Genomic DNA, 16,677 nt, shown 5'->3' with positions numbered 1-16,677 from the left:
CCAGGGGGACTCCTTCAGCATGCTGGTTCCCCTGCTCAGGTTCAGATTGGCGGGCCATTGTAGCTGTAAGACCAGTAGGTCAAAGATTCTCCTGATGAAGGGTAGACACTAAATCAGGCCCTCCTTCTAGCGCCAAACTGTTGATGCTCAGTTTAAGCACCAACGAATTCTCACGTGTGTATCCGTTTAATACACATGAAAATGGAATATATATAAAGCGAAATAAATGCAGAGGGAGTTTTTTAAGTGGTTCGGATGCTGAGGTAGCAAGTCCTACGTCCACTGATTTGGTATTGATGTTAGTGTGGGTCAGGTCGCGGTTGCGGGCTGACTTACATAAGTTGAAAAAGTAAAAAATGATTACAGGAGAGAGAGAGATTTCTTTGTATGTAAAATGGCCGAATCCCCTTAATGAAGGGGTCTTCTTCATTTTATATCAAAACTGAAGCGTATAATCATCACTAAATCCATGGTTTGGTGTGATTGTCAGGATGTAATCCGGCTTTACATCCCATTTTCCTTTTCCCAAGCTGACATCGCACGACTTATTGCAGGGAAATTGACGCGTGTGAGCTCCATATCACTTGGCAGGTCTGACGTGTGCGTGTCGCTCTGACGGGAGCAGGTCACCCTTCACGTGATTTTCCCACGTCAACCCTTTATTTTCCGGGGCATAACAATATTAGTGTCGTATTTACTTGGCCGATTCATTCAATCAACAAAATAAACTTCACCTACGACAAATCATGTAGGTTTGATTACGCTAATTTATATATATATATATATATATATATATATCAACAGTAATCAATGTCAAAGCCAAGACATCGTCCTCCTACTCTGCACAAATCCAGAAACTCTTTTTAATATTGACCCTGGAAACTCCGGTCCAGTGGGGTATCCTATATGATATTGATGATCTTTTGATTGTAAATTATGAAGCTTCCCGTGGTTTTCAAGGTCTGGACAATATTGTTTTAGTAATCTCTGTAGTTATAGTTCAATTGGACCAGCAAGACATCTTTCTCCTACTACTTACAAATCTAGGGACCTTTAAATGCAAATAAATTTTCATGATTAAGTTCGTTAATCTATTGATCACAGCCAATTGTCATAATACTTAAAAGATCTAGAAAAAAAATAAATAAATAAATAATCACCATTGAATACCTTGATGGTAAAAGAATAAATAAAGATCTAATATGATCTTTTAAGTTCGAGTCTCCACAATTACAAATAGGGATGATCACTGGAGCTCTTACCTGATCTGTAGTTCTAAGGTATTGGGAGTGGTCTGCCAAGTTCGGTAGTTGCAAAGTCTTGTGTGATTAATTGTCCCCATGACTACCGGGATTAGTTATTTTTACAATTATTAATAGGAGTGGTCACTGGAACCAGGATACTGGGGGATTAGTTGTCCTTACAGTTGTGAGGACTAGTTGTCTCCACGACCCCTAATAGGGGTGGTTATTGAAACTATTATCCGGTTAATAATTTCAGAGTTCTAAAAAATTAGTTAAGGTAGAAATTGACCCCAACACCCCGACCATTAAAGAAAAAAAATTAAATTAAATCAGAAGTTATCATTAGATAATTTCTTCCAACTTATATAATGCCACTAGTTTTTGTCCACAGACACGTTAAATTCAGGCTCCATTACTAAATTAGATAAGAATTAGCTCAAAGTTTGAGAAGCTGTCATTACTAACCACTAAGCAGCAACTTCTAGAGAAAAGACTATAACCCCTATGAGACGACACCTTTATAATTTTACATGATTTATACGCTTGCTGGAGTAAGCCAAATCCTTCTACCCATTGTTCAAAACCTTGTAGAGGAGACCTAAGGTTTCATAATTCCATTGAATACTATTCCATTCCACAGATTGGCTTCCAGGAAAGACCTAGAGCCAATAGCTTGCTGGATTAATACTAGCCACATCAACTGTCGGTTCTCTACATTAATTAAGAAGGTGAAATATCATGGAAGACCCAGGTCCATATTGCTTGTGGAGAAAGTCAAGTATGTTTGGAACTAATTCTTTGCCGTTCCATCCCGGAAACCCTACAGAAGGTCTTCTGTTGATAGTAAAATTTGAAGCTTCCGGTGGTGTTCAAGCCATGCTTAATTAACACCTTCTTTTTTTTTTTTTTCCGGGACGGGATTCTTGTGTCCTAAAAGATTTCATACATCAGTGTCCCTTAAATTCATGAATCCTGATTGGTTAGCTCACTGAATATTAGTTCAAAATAAAGCCTGAGAAATATGGTAAGTACCATAACTGATTCTCCATGACCATGAGAGGACATGTAAATGAAGTAGCCATAAAAATCCATGTCTGCGCTTTACTGTTCCAAACCCCACCGGGGAACCAATTTCATATTTCACCATAACAGGTTCATGAAAATTGTTACTCGACCGATAGACTCGACATGAAGCTAAATTGGGCTGCGATTTTCTGGAAGGTCAAGAGAGAAATTGTTAGATTGAGGTGGTATCTCCTTCAAATAACCAGCTTCTTAAGTCAATTAAATGGTGCATTTGAGTAATCCTTCGACATTTTCATCGACTTTCTTCTCTTAACCAATTGGTCAAACCCCTGTGTCTAGTAAAATTTTCAAAACCATGCAGAGGGGAGGAGACCTAATTAATATCCTTTCATAGCCATTGATAAAAACGTGAACTCAATTTCTCATTGGACCCCAGAGCTTGCAAGTAGGAAATAACTTTCGCAGAAAATTATCCAAGAACTGCACTGGAATTTGTCAGTCTCCAAATTTTAATATAAGAATGAAGTAAAACCACGACCCAGGTACCAGAATTTAAAAAATACAAGTATGCTTGAAAACTCTTCGTGTATTGACCCTGGAAACTCCGGTCCGGTGGGTATCATCTGATACAGATGGTCCTTTGATTGTAAATTATGAACTTCCAGTGGTTTTCAAGGTGTGGAAAATACTGTTTTTATTCCAAAAAAACGATTCTTGAGTTCTGATTCTGATTTCTGATTGGTTTTCTTATTATTTAAAAGAAAATCCACAAATCAACAAATTATCACCAACCCAAAGTCCTTAAGAGAATGGCAAATTATAAACCAGTTGGTGGCTAGTATCGCTAGGTCTCATCATGATTTGGAATTTTTCTTCTCCAAAATCAGAACAGAACTCCAGTCACGTGTAAACTAATATATGCCATATGGAATTGGCTGCAAAGGGCCAAAGTTTACAATTTATAGTTCACAACAAAGACACATGGAACAGTTTTTCTTGGAGTTGCGACTTTTTTTTTCGCCCCAAATAATTGTGTAATGGCACTTTTCCATTGTCGAAATTTTAAACTATCATTTATTATTCAAATTTATATTCTGATGATAAGCAAGAGTAAACTGGTCAAGATGTTAAAGCTTTTAAGAGAGGAGGTCACTGAGTCTTTTGATAGTAGTAGAATGTTAGAATTTGGTTGTTAGGATTGATATAATTTAACTTAAGAGGGGGATTGTTCAAACTCTAATCGTTTGATACCAGCGATTGGCAAGATCAACAAGAGTAGGTTTAAGAGGTTTTAGTGGGTAATAACTCGGTAAGGAGTGGTGGTGGTTTGGGGTTGCTACGATACTAGAATCGAAAATGAATATAAATTGAGTTTAAAGGGTATCTTAAAAGTCTGTAGGTGAGAAAATGTCATTAAAAAATTATTTGGGTGGGGAAAAGTCTTTTATCTTGTTCTGGGGTTATTCAAGTTTGACAGTGAAACTAAACATTTCAATTTTCTTGTAGCTGTTTAAAGGTCCATCAATCCGCTTTTTTTTTTTTTTTTTTTGGTCGGTTAATTTGAAGATAATTTGTTGTGATCCTAGCGTGACTGTTTGTAGGTGTCATACATTAATTAGTGAACTTGTTTTACAAATCACATAATTGAACTTTGCTTACAAAACAATCTCATTTGATTTTCATATGTCTTCTCGTTAATTCCTTTACCCAATTGATCGAAAGAAATTGATACGTTAAATAATTAATAAATTAAAGATGTAAATTGGTAAATGAAAACTTTGTGTACAAACTCCATAGAAAATTGGAGGACGAAAGTGTGTTAGCCCTCATGAAATATTTCATATATTACAATATTAAACATACAATTAAATATTAAACTCGAGTTAAACATAAGTAACTCCATAGTTAGGGTTATATATTAGGAATTAATAAAGATTGGCTCATAAATTCTCTCTCATAACACCTTAAATTTTAAATTTCTCAAATTTTAAGAAATTTATCAAAAAAACTGAAAGTTATCACCTAAAAATTGTGAGAGAGAGTTTGCGATATTGATTTGTGAACGTAATGCCCTGCTGCTGAAGTTAGCCCAGTTTATTTTGAATTGGGCCAGTAGCTCGGGTGGGTCTAAGGCCTCACCCGTTGGAGCGCCTCTTAAGTCTTAAAACCATGCAAGAGGGAACCGTTGGCGCTCCTTCCTCATTCAAAACTTGAAAATCCTAGAACACCTTTAACCTCTCTTACGCTTTCACTTTATACTCGTCGCAATGGATCTCCGCTCCTCTCCCATTCCGAGTATGAAAAATCTCTATCTCCCTGAACTTATAAATTGTATTTTTAATTTGGTTTGTTTACAAATTATTGTTCTTAATTCTTAAAATGCAGGCAAAACACAGCCCGTAAACCCGAAAAGTACCCGGAAGAGTATAGTTGATGTACCAAAAACCAAAACAAGGGAACCAAACATTTCAAGGTATACGTTCTATTTCTTCTTCTTCTTCTTCTTCCTGACAACATGTTTTCTGTTTCCATAAAACACGTTTCCGCTTCTCTGTTTTCAGGCAGAAGCGTGTATTTGGAGCGGCTAAAAACACAAACATCCCTAAAAAAGAAATACCAAATAATCATTTGAACAAACCTTCTATAAGGGTTCCTCAAAAACAACCAAAGCCAATTGCTTCAACAAAGAATGTAGCTACAACTGCAAAAACTGATGAGATTTCTAGAAAGACTTCCCCTAAAAAGGGACAGCCAAAGTTGAAGAAAAGGGGGTTTTGCGTTCAAAATCAACAAAACATTTTGCAACAAGAGAATGTGAAAAGTGTTGTTAGTCCAAGGACTCCAGTGGCGTCGCCTTCTTTAATTAAGAGTAACAAGGCTGAAAGCACGCCGTACCGCACTGCAGAGAAGTGCAGCAAATGCAGATTTGATAGGCTTGAGACTGCGTCTTATTGGCTCGGACAGATCAAATTGGCCGAGTCAGTTGGGAAGCATTTCGTTTCCGCTGCTTTCTTCAGCCTCGCTTTTGAATCAAGAGCTGAGGTTTGCTTCTGAATTTTCTTGTTATTTTGGGAAAATTGAGTATCATGTTAACGGTATAACAAAGTCAGTATAATTCTTTCTGATTTATTTAACAATCAACTAATGATTTTCAAAATGAATATATGTATGGCATGAATTGACAGACTTGTGTGGGTAATGTATTATGTCAGCCTATCAGAAACCTTGGCATAGAACTTAAGCGGTACTTGGCACGACACCGATTCTTATCTACGCAGAGAGAGTGGAGAGATGTTTCTCTAATGTATAAATTACAGAAAGAGGAAGACAAAGGCAGAATTTCAGGTATTGAAGAAGATGGCGAAAGCAACATCAAATTCGGCTGCTGTGATCAGTGCCAGATCAATACTTTCAACCCCTGAAACCAATTGGTAGCCATGAAATTGGATAATTAAGGCATGTCAATTGCTCTTGTGTGTTTTCAGGTATGTTTTTTCTGTAAATTGAGATTTGTAACATTGTATTTGTTGGGATTAACCTTGCCTTTTTGTGTATGAAGTGTATATGACACTTTTCCTTTACATATATATTTATCAATTTTATGTATTCTTATTAAATTTGTGTTGAAATTTAAGAGAACATGTATATATTTGCACAACAAGGCTACAGACACCGGCATTTTTGCACCGAAAATGTGTACCGGCCTATGTGTCCCCCTGACTCACACCAACAATCCAGACATGTGATTAAACAATAAATATTTTTCTTGTGAATGGATGACCGTTTACTTACATGGACTCCCGTCCATATTATATGGATGGGGTTAAATTTACTACGGACGGACGTCCCCATTTAAATGACGCCCATCCATAAGTAAAATGCAAAAAAATATTTTTATGAAAATTAGGGTCGGCCGTTCATCCGTTATGGATAGCCGTCCATTCATTTTGGATGGGTGCTCACAAATAAGGGACGCTCGTCCTTAATCAAAATATGAAAATTAAAAAAAAAAAAAAAAAAAAAATTGGGGACGCCTGTCCATAAATTGTGGACGGATATCCCTTACATTTGGATGGGTGCCCGTAAGGAATGGACGCTCGTTCCTTATTGTGGTTATGGAACGAGGGCCACATACAAAGACGTCTGTCCGTACTTTTAAAATAAAAAAAAAATAAATTTCTAAACAAAAATAGCAAGCCCCTCTTCTTCTTCGTCTTCATTCCCCATCTGCGCTTTTCTTCTTCTTTGTCTTCTTAGTGATTCTGTTGATGATCTGGATAGATTGACTGGAGTTGAAGATAATGAGGTTGTTGCGAATGGTGATAAACCATCCGAGATTCGACCAAGTTCTCAGTTGCCAACCTTTTCTGGTGCATTCACATCTGCTCAGGTGAGAGATATATTTGATACGGAAATGGACCAGGATAATAGTTCTGACAGGGATGGAACAAGCACCATATTTGGGGAAACTAAGAGTATCTCTGTTGTGGAAGTAATGAAAAGTCCAGTTTTCAGTGAAGATGAGTCGTCAGACAACTCATTGTGGATTGATTTTGGTCAGAATCCGTTGGGGTCTGATAATGTTAGGCACTTGAACAAACACCAAATTGCCTCTCGCTTACCACCTTTTTGGTTCAGTGGCAAGAAGAACCACAAGCGACTCTCTCCACAACCAACATCAAAGATGTATGGCAGCCCAATTTATGATGACAAAGAGGTAAACTTGGGGCCAAATGATGACCACCATGTGCTCTCATTTGATGTTGTCGTTCGATTAGTTTTGTCGGAATTGGACCGTGTGAATGAAGAGAGTCGACCACCATGGGCACTTGAACAAACTTCAAAGTTTTTATTTATTTTTTAAAAGCACAATAAGGGACGGACGCCCTTCCAAACGTAAGGGACGGTCGTCCACAATTTGTGGACGGGCGTCCCCAAAGTTTTTTTTTTTTAATTTTCATATTTGGGTTAAGGACGGGCGTCCCTTATTTATGGGCGCCTGTCCAAAATGAATGGACCGCCATCCATAATGGATGAACGGCCGTCCCTAATTTTTATAAAAATATTTTATTGCATTTTACTTATGGACGGGCGTCCTTTAAATAGGGACACCCGTCTGTAGTAAATGGACCCCCGTCCATATAATATGGACAAGAGTCCATTTAAGTGAACGGTCGTCCATATTTGATGGACGGCCATTCACTAGAAAAATATTTATTGTTTAATCACGCGTTTGGATTGCTGGTGTGAGTCAAGGGGACATGTAGGCCGGTACACATTTTTGATGCAAAAATACCGGTGTCCGTAGCTTTGTTGATATTTGCAGGGGTTTTATACAAACTCTCTTATATAAAATTATAATTGAAAGAGTTGTTGATTATGAAAAAAACATAGTTGAAGTTGTTGGGTAGTCAAGCATATTTAATATTTAAATATGTAAAAGATTTTGCTCAATCTCAATTGCAACCTGTTGAGGTGGCAACTATGCCTATATAAATTGTAGACGTAAAAATCTACCTGTACGAAAGAGGGGTCTGATCCCGTGAGGATGAGGCCACTAGCGATCTGCTATACCTGCACACGTAGAAAAACACACGCGTGAAGCGAACGAGAAACACCGGGGTGGTGTTTGCCGTAGGCACTCCGACGCTCAAGTCAGCAAGGCTGAAAGGCTAATATAGTGAGGGCTAGGGAGTAAGAGATTACCGGAAGTCTAGTCAGGGACTGTGACTACGGCGGTGAAGTGAAGCTCTCAAGTAGGAGCTTCGGGTGTGAAGGTGTAATATCGTCCCCTTTGTGAGAGGGCTAGCCTCTGCTTATATAGTGACTGTCTGGTCTCCCAATCCTGGTAGAAGTAGGAGTCCTAGCATGACTCTGATGCAAACCCTGGAAGAATTAGGGTCGTGGTAAGCTGTCTTACCAGTGTCCGGATAGGAAAGTGATTCTGATCAGAAAAGTAACTCCGAGTAGGAAAGTGATCAGGAATAGGAAGGTGACTTTGAATGGGAGATTGATCAGGAGTAGGAAAGTATTCTGAGGGGGTCATGGGCTTTGGATTCGCCCATGGACCTAGGAAATGGACTAGGATTAGGAGGCTCGTGCCCACGTGGTTTGGGTCGGCTATATCTTGTACCGAATGGGCCTAATCCGGTTGGGTCATATCGGGATTGGGCCTAGCTGCTTCTTCAGTGTTGGGCCCGTTTTCCTATTTAGGCCAATGACGATTTTTTGCCCCAACATAAATGAAATTTTTGTTGGAATTTTCTTTTAAGTAACATTAAGGGGAAATTGCTTGTTACATTTAAAATGTTAATAAATACAATCCTGGTCCAAGGAATGATATTAACAAGAAGTTGATGGGTCTTTTTAATTGGTCAGACATATATACATCACTTGTTCTTAAATCTTTTTCAAAATTAATATAAAGTAAGTGATTACATGAATATAAGTCTTTTATGAGTTTTTTATTTAGAGTTAACGATTTTTTTCCCACCCAAATAATGGTTTAATGACACTTTCTTATTCATAGACTTTTAAAATATTACTTTATTATCTAAATTTATATTTTGGCGGCAAACAGGTAGCAAATTCAGTCTAGACTGTTGAGGCTTTTGAAGAGGGGGCGCCAATGAGTCTTTTGGTGGTGGAAAGTTGGATTTTTGTGGTTGGGATTGATTAGAATTTGACTTGGGAGGGGCGGCTATGTAAACACTAATCACTCGATTGTCAATGATTGACGGGAGTAACGTTTGAGAGGTTTTTGTGAGTGATGATTGAAAAAGAAAATAGTGATGATGTAGGGTCGCAACGATATCAGAATTGGATAGAGAAAATAAATTTGGATAGTAAAATAGTAGTGTAAAAGTCTGTGGACAGGAAAATGTCCATAAACCATTTTTTGAGTGGGAAAAAAATCGTTTACTCTTCTACTTATTACATAATATCATTAAAGGTGTTACATTGATGATATCATAAATGCTTTGATTACTAATAATTGAATATTAATTAAAAGCTTTGATTGAAATCGCTTCAAATAAGCATGAATTAATTTGTTTCTTTCCCCAGTAAGACTTAACCCAAATAAGTATTGCAAGTCTATTCTGTTAGTAGTATGATTAGGGCATCAATGAAATAAAAAGATAAAGACATGTTTCATTTCCAAATTAAAAATATACAAATAAAAGGAATTAATTAATGTTGTCGTGTCCCACTGACATAAATTTGGTCAGATGAACAGAAGACGTCAAATAGGAAACCGAGTGTAGAGAGATAGAATGGTCAAATTTGATTGGAAAATATAAGCTAACTCATACGGCTTATATTTTGTGAACATTTCGTTGTCATGTGGAGCCACTCAACCCAAGCTTAAGGCTTAATTCATGACGACCACATGCCCCTTTGCAATTTGTACAATCAGAACTTACCCTTGCCCCATCGATACCTCCATATCCACTCAATTCAATCATAACAACTTTTTTCCAACCAAATAATATACTGGCCGCAAACAGAAAGTAAACTTAGTCTACGCTATTTGGGCTTTTAAAGGGGAGGGTGATAAATTTTTTTGTGGTGGAAGATTGTATTTTGTTGATTGAGATTGATGAAAATTTAACTTAGAATAGGCGACTACATAAACCTTAATTGCTCAATTACCGGCGATTGGTGGGGTCGACGATAGTATTGTTTGAGAGGTTTTTGTGAGTAATGATAGAGAAAGAGAAAGAGAATGATTGTGGTGTGGAGTCAGCAAGAGTAAGGTTTGAGAGGTTTTAGTGAGTCATGAACAAGGAAGAAAATGATGATGGTGTGAGGTCACAACAATGTTAGAATCGGAAACGAAATATAAATTTGGGTAATAAAATGTATTTTAAAAGTTTGTGGACAGAAAAATGTTATTAAGCTATTATTTGGGTGAGTAAAAGTCGTTTACTCCATAGAAATAACAAATGGTTGTGAATCAATGCAAATAAAGGCTTACAATTCAGGGTGTGTTTGGTTCAGGAAATGTTGGATTACTGAGAATGTTGGATTACTGGAAAGTTAGATTACCTTGAAGATTACTAGGAATCTTTAGGAAAATGTGTTTGGTTAGTTGGAATAAATTAGTGGGTATGTTTTATTAATATATTTGGTTGGGATGAATAAATTGGTGGGTATATTATTTAAATTACTGAATTGTCCTCTAATTAAATATTATTATTATATTATTTTTTAATATTGATTATTATTTAGATTATATAACCCATAACCCAGCCACTGTCAGCTGCTGACAACCACCGCAAGCCACCAGCAACCTAATGGCACACGACAGGTAGGAAATGGCTTCCGTGCGTCGTATGGCCATTTCCGGCCAAAGATCTGGTTGTCAACAGCCAGATCCGTTGATTGATGGTTGTCTGTAGCCCTTAACGGCCATCAATCTGGCCGTCAACGGCAGATCAACGAATCTGGTTGTTGACAGCCAAATTAGATCTGCTCGTCAACTCACAATCTGGCCATTTCCGACCAGATATCTGGTTAGAAATGGTCATATCGACGCACGGCGGCCACTTCCGGCCTTCCGTGTACCTTTACGATGGCGACGGCGACTGGCTGCGCAGTGGTTGCCGGCGACAGGTGGGTGGGGGTAATGGCTTGGGTGTGCTGCAATTTATTTTGAATTCAAGGGTAATTTTGATCCAAAAAGTTAATTGATTTCGGTAAAATAGTCAAAGCAACATTCATGTAAATAAATTTAAAAATAAGAGCATTAGTGTCCTAAAATTTTATTAATAAAGGATATAATTATAATTAAAAAAAATTACACTGATAATCTTATAATACCTAAGAAAATAAAAGTAATCAAGTTATTTATAATATTATCAATAATAACTATCGTTAATATTTAAAAATTACCAAAATCTTATTAAGGACGGTAAAATGATACCCCAATAATCTCAGCGTTACCGCAACCAAACGCCACCTCAAAACATACTCGTTCCCAAAAGGAAGGGAGCCCCAGGTAGTCCCACTCTCCCATGTCGGCATCTGGATATTAATATATAAAGGATATAATATTAGTTTGTGGAAAGCATTTAGATAGGACCTTCACCGGTGCAATTGAATTTGAATAGACTTAAAGTTCAATGGCAAAACCGCCAAGTCTAGTAAGATTTGTAGTCTCAAAAGTTGAACGCTTCAACTTTTTTTTCTCTTAAGTTGATCTTCTCTTCTTCAGAAATATGTTCTGGTCTAGCTAATTACGTATACCCTCGGCTATGCTTTTCTTTATTAATGAAGTCTCTTAATTTCCCTGGATGCTGAAAGAATTCATTTAAGTAAACAACATGGCAGCCGGAGGAGGAGCAACAACTTCTCGTTCTCTGCAAGTCACACCAACCTGGGCTGTAGCAACCGTCTGCTTCATCTTCATCTCCTTCTCTATTTTAATCGAACATTTGATTCATCTCCTTGGCAACGTAAGTGTCATATTCAATGTTATAATTTAGTTAGAATATGATTATTGCCTCATTTTGTGATATTATAATTATTAAATGCAGTGGCTTAAAAGAAAAAGGAAGACTGCCTTGTTTGAAGCTGTGGAGGGGCTTAAAACAGGTATTCGTACATCTTCTTGTCAAACTATATTTAAGATAAAAAAAAAAGGGATGGTTTTGTTTCAGTATTTGTAATATTGTATTTGTGTTGGTTGGTGCAGTTCTCATCGTCTTAGGGTTCATGTCTCTAATTCTTACTGTAAGTCAGAGATGGATTTCGAAAATCTGCATACCCAATAAAATTGCAAACACTATGCTCCCTTGCCGTCAAACTACACAGACCAAAACCACAAAAGCATTAGCATATCATGAACATGTATGGATTGATTCTTTACAAGGAAGAAGATTGGCTGCAAGTGATGATGATACAAGCGGATCTTCTGATTATTGTGCCTCTAAGGTTGAATTTTAACTATTTTAATCAATCTGTGTTTGGTTGTGTAATTAGTAAATTAGTTTGGTATTGTTTTGCAGGGAATGACTTCTCTAATATCACAGGAAGGACTAAACCAGCTGAGCATCTTCATCTTTGTGTTAGCTGTGATGCAGATTGTCTACTGTGTTCTCACAATGGCTTTAGGAAGAGCCAAGGTAATTGCATTATTTTATTTTTATTTGATTGGTCACTCAAATCTGCTCACACTTACGTAATGTAAAACAATATTATATCCCACTTGAGTAGCTAGTATTCAATATAATTTATTAAGCAACTATATAGTTTTGACTTCTTGAGCTCATTTCATTAATGTGTGTGTAAGTTGTAGTAGATATATATGAACACGTAATTGTATGGTCATCCATTCGAGGAATACGTGGTAAAACGGTTAGAATTTTCATTTTAGACTCTTATGTAGAGTAAATGACTTTTTTCCACCCCAGGTTTGCCTTAATGGTACTTTCTCACTCAAAAAGTTTCAAAATACCACTTTTTTATCCAATGTTTATATGTCGTTAATACCTAAATACACTTCACTTTCTCAACTGGCATTCAACGAGTTACCAAGAGCCAGAGTAAGAGGGTTTTTGTAGTCTAGAGGTTGATGGATCAAATAGTGGTGACCGATTGAATATTCGCTGTCGGAAGCAATCGGAAATCAGCTAAGAATAGAAAACTCTAGCTTTGCGATGGTTAGAAATTGGTGAGAAATTAGGTACCGGTGTAAGAGAGGTTTTGTAGAAAGGAGATCAAAGATTCAAATGGTAGTGACGAAAAGAATTTTCGTCATTAGAATCAGCTTTGGATAGTAACATAATATTAATATTGAGTAAGAAAATGGTATTTTAAAATTTTTTGGGTGAAAAAATATCATTAAGGCAAACCTTAGGTGGGAAAAAGTTGTTTGCTCTATGTATATTGTTGAAATCAAATTCCCATATCCTTTGGTCAAGTATGGAAAACTAAGCAATAAATTGCAAGTGTACATTTGATACCGCATATCTTGACTAGTTGACTTGAGGAGAGTTTCTCATACTCATTAACTCTCGTACATTTGAAGGTTCAATAAAGCCTCTCCAGTCTCCGGTACTAAAATATGAGCAATGTGTTCAATATATGAGAGAGAATCAAGCCCCAGTCACTCAGTCAGGAGGGTTAAGCAGTCTAGAATACAGCACCTTTGTTTTTCTAATTTTCAATAAGAGTAAACGACTTTTTCTCTCTCAAATAATTAAGCGAAACTCTTTTTCTATTATCCAAATTTATATTCTGTTTTTTATTCTAACATCATTATGACCCTATATTACCACTATTCTCTTTCTCGATCATCACTCATCAAAACCCCTTAAACCCTACTCCCGTCGACCCCGTCAATTGTCGGCAATTGAGCAAATAGGGTTTACATAACCACCTCTCCTAAGTCAAATTCTGATCAATCTCAACCACCAAAATCTAATTTTTTACCACCAAAAAACTCATCGTCCTCCCCTCTTCAAAAATCCTAACAGTCTGAACTGAGCTTACTCTCTGTTCGTCATCGGAATATAAATTTAGATAATAAAAGTACGTAGATAGTAAAGTGTAAACCATTATTTGAGTAGGAAAAAGTCGTAAACTCTTTTCAATCAAATCTACAAACCCGTCACCAATTTTTTTCTTTTCAATCACGAATACGAGCAATCATTCATTTCAATACCAATTTCTCTTAATAAAAATTCATTTTTTTTTAAAAAATAAAATTGTAAAAGCTCTTTTTTGTTAATTGTCTTGACAGATGAAGCGATGGAAAACCTGGGAGAGAGAGACTGAAACTGTGGAATACCTGGCTGCCAATGGTATGTACATACACTGCTTTCCAGGAAATGAAAATTAACAAAATTCCTAATTATATATTGCGTTATCTGTTCATTCAAAATTTGCAGTAAGGCATACAAGTTGGTCATAGATGACAAAAGATAATTATTCTTGGAATTGAGCTGAACTTTGTGGTCTAATTTTATTTTTGTTTTTTCCTTTGTAAATTTATCTTAACAATGATGGTGTTTCATTTTAGATCCTGATCGATTTAGATATGCGAGACAAACAACCTTTGCACGTCGACATATCAGTTCTTTTACAAGCACAGCACTCCATCTATGGATTGTAAGTGGAGATTTTAATTGATCTAATTAATTAAGCTCCGCTGTTATTCCATCTGTATTACAAAAATTAATTGGATGCCTGCAGAAATGTTTCTTCAATCAGTTCTTCAACTCCGTGGCAAAAGTTGATTACCTCACATTGCGCCATGGTTTCATTTCGGTTAGAATCTTATTCAAACTTTTGATCATGATCAACTTCTTTACAAAAGGATCATTAATTTCCAGTGAATTTAATTTGTAGGCTCATTTGTCCACAAACAGCTCCTTCAATTTCCAGAAGTACATTCACAGATCCTTGGAGGATGATTTCAAAGTTATAGTTGGCATCAGGTTAGTTTATTATCTCTCCTTTGCCAATTATTTATGATGAGATTAGCTAATAAATTCTTAAAAATTTTATGTTCATATATATATATATATATATATATAACATTTGAAGCTTTTCTGGACAGCCCTTTCATGTGGTTTTTAGTGGTTATTCTGATGCTCCTGGACGTGCAAGGTGAGGATGAATATCTTATTATCCTATTAATTTCTTCCAATGTTCTTCTTTTGTTTCTTTTTACAACATCAACTAATTGAAAGTATATGCATATTTAACAGGTTGGAATGTTTATCTATGGGTTTCATTTATTCCACTGACTGTAAGTATAAAAACATTCACGTTATGTTATTCATAGTTTGTGAAAATTAATTAGTTTAAAACTCTTCAATTAACCATCTTGTATTTGTAGATTGTTTTAGTTCTGGGAACCAAACTCCAAGTAATCGTTGCAAGAATGGCACTTCAGCTCAAAGATGACCACAATGTAATCAAAGGAGCCCCTTTAGTGCATCCAAACGACAATTTCTTCTGGTTCAACAACCCAGAATTTGTATTGACGTTGTTGCACTACACTTTGTTCGTGGTATGTAATAACCCCCTCCAGATTATTTCCAAAAATCTTTTTTTCATTAATTAATCCTGACTTGTTTCATGTTTCCAGAATGCATTTGAGATAGCTTTCTTGGTTTGGGTCACGGTACAACTTTCTTTGATTTTCTTCTTGTGTTTTTTTAACCCATGTTTAGATAGCTGAAAATATGATCTGATGTTTTCAATTCTTACTCTGTAGTTGCTATATGGGATTCACTCTTGTTACCATGAAAGATTAGACATAATCATTATCCGGGCGGTTCTAGCGTAAGTGCCAGTTCTCTTTCCTTCTGTTCCTACCTAAATTTCTTCCTTAAATCATTCTCAGGTTCTGCATACAAATTTTTATGACTGTTAATTCTGTCACTGTTAATTCTCCAGGGTGACAGTTCAAGTCTTATGTAGCTACATTACACTTCCCCTCTATGCTCTTGTGACTCAGGTATGCTTCTGTCTCAGTATGTGTATATAGAGGCATAGAATTTTAGGGCTTGAAATGCAAATTGTATTTTTGTTTGTACACAGATGGGATCACATTTCAAAAAGGCACTGCTGGAAGAGCAAACAGCAAATGCTATAAAGAGATGGCATGACGGAGTAAAGCACAAAAGGAAAAAACAACAGGACATGTCGCAATCTGGCCACGACATGTCATCCACTAATTTTAGCAGCAACAGAACCCTTGGTTCCCTGGATTTATCTTATCATCATCGCACGCCTATTCTATCAGACCCCGCTAGTTTTCCTGGAAAAACAGAAATTATAGAAGGTGATCAAGAAATTTCCCAAGATGGACTTGATCCAGCCATCGTTACATCAAACGAGATTCAAATAGAAAGGAACTGACATTAGTCATAACCAGGAAATTGAGCTTGTAAATTCAGTTACATTAGATGATTGGGTAGACATGTTAAGCCTTTATAAAGAAAAACTTGATACACTTGTAAATTCATGTCAAATTTTGTCATCCTTTTATATTTTTTTCCAATAGAAACTCATTGCTTGGAAGATGATCCTAGGCCTGAAACCTGATGATTAATTAGACCAAACCTGGCGAATAATTGTCTAGAGGCAAGCTAATACTTGCGCCAATTTAGGACATTTGAGTCAACTAATGTGTCAAATCACCTGCACTGATAGAGAGAACGAGGCCAAGTTAGCTCACGACAGACTTGACAACCAATAATTTAATGGTGTATCTCTCCTTATGTTAATTTCCCTTTTCACACAAGAATTATAAGGCAACGTCTCTGTCTTTATAGCCCAAACATCATGTGAAACCCTCCCCCAGCATGCCCCCTGCCTCCCCAACCACATTTAGATTAAATGAGAGAACAACCAAATATGCCCATTTGAGTTGAAACCATTTGCCACTTCA

General features: G+C 36.6%; 1 protein-coding gene across 1 annotated transcript; it reads left to right on the top strand.

Annotated features, from left to right (window-relative positions):
* The first annotated feature begins 11,596 nt into the window (after positions 1 to 11,596).
* On the top strand, positions 11,597 to 16,284 carry LOC116125706 (MLO-like protein 3). The gene is made up of 15 exons (XM_031411426.1): positions 11,597 to 11,728; positions 11,810 to 11,867; positions 11,968 to 12,206; positions 12,281 to 12,397; positions 14,017 to 14,077; positions 14,296 to 14,384; positions 14,469 to 14,543; positions 14,625 to 14,713; positions 14,836 to 14,885; positions 14,987 to 15,027; positions 15,118 to 15,291; positions 15,370 to 15,405; positions 15,499 to 15,566; positions 15,681 to 15,741; positions 15,825 to 16,284. The coding sequence occupies exons 1-15, from the start codon at positions 11,597 to 11,599 to the stop codon at positions 16,143 to 16,145; spliced, it is 1,611 nt and encodes a 536-aa protein (XP_031267286.1). The 3' UTR covers positions 16,146 to 16,284.
* The last annotated feature ends 393 nt before the right edge of the window (positions 16,285 to 16,677 follow it).

This window comes from Pistacia vera, unplaced genomic scaffold (genome assembly GCF_008641045.1).
Source record: "Pistacia vera cultivar Batoury unplaced genomic scaffold, PisVer_v2 Contig1697, whole genome shotgun sequence".
Lineage (NCBI taxonomy): Eukaryota > Viridiplantae > Streptophyta > Magnoliopsida > Sapindales > Anacardiaceae > Pistacia > Pistacia vera.
The sequence above is the reverse complement of the archived record's forward strand: the minus strand, read 5'-3'. Positions and strand labels throughout refer to the sequence as shown.

Coding starts and splice junctions, on each gene's coding strand:
- LOC116125706 (XM_031411426.1), top strand. CDS start 11,597: ATGGCAGCCGGAGGAGGAGCAACAACTTCTCGTTCTCTGCAAGTCACA. Junction 15,028..15,117: donor TTTCATTTATTCCACTGACT/GTAAGTATAAAA, acceptor TTGTATTTGTAG/ATTGTTTTAGTTCTGGGAAC. Junction 15,292..15,369: donor TGCACTACACTTTGTTCGTG/GTATGTAATAAC, acceptor TCATGTTTCCAG/AATGCATTTGAGATAGCTTT.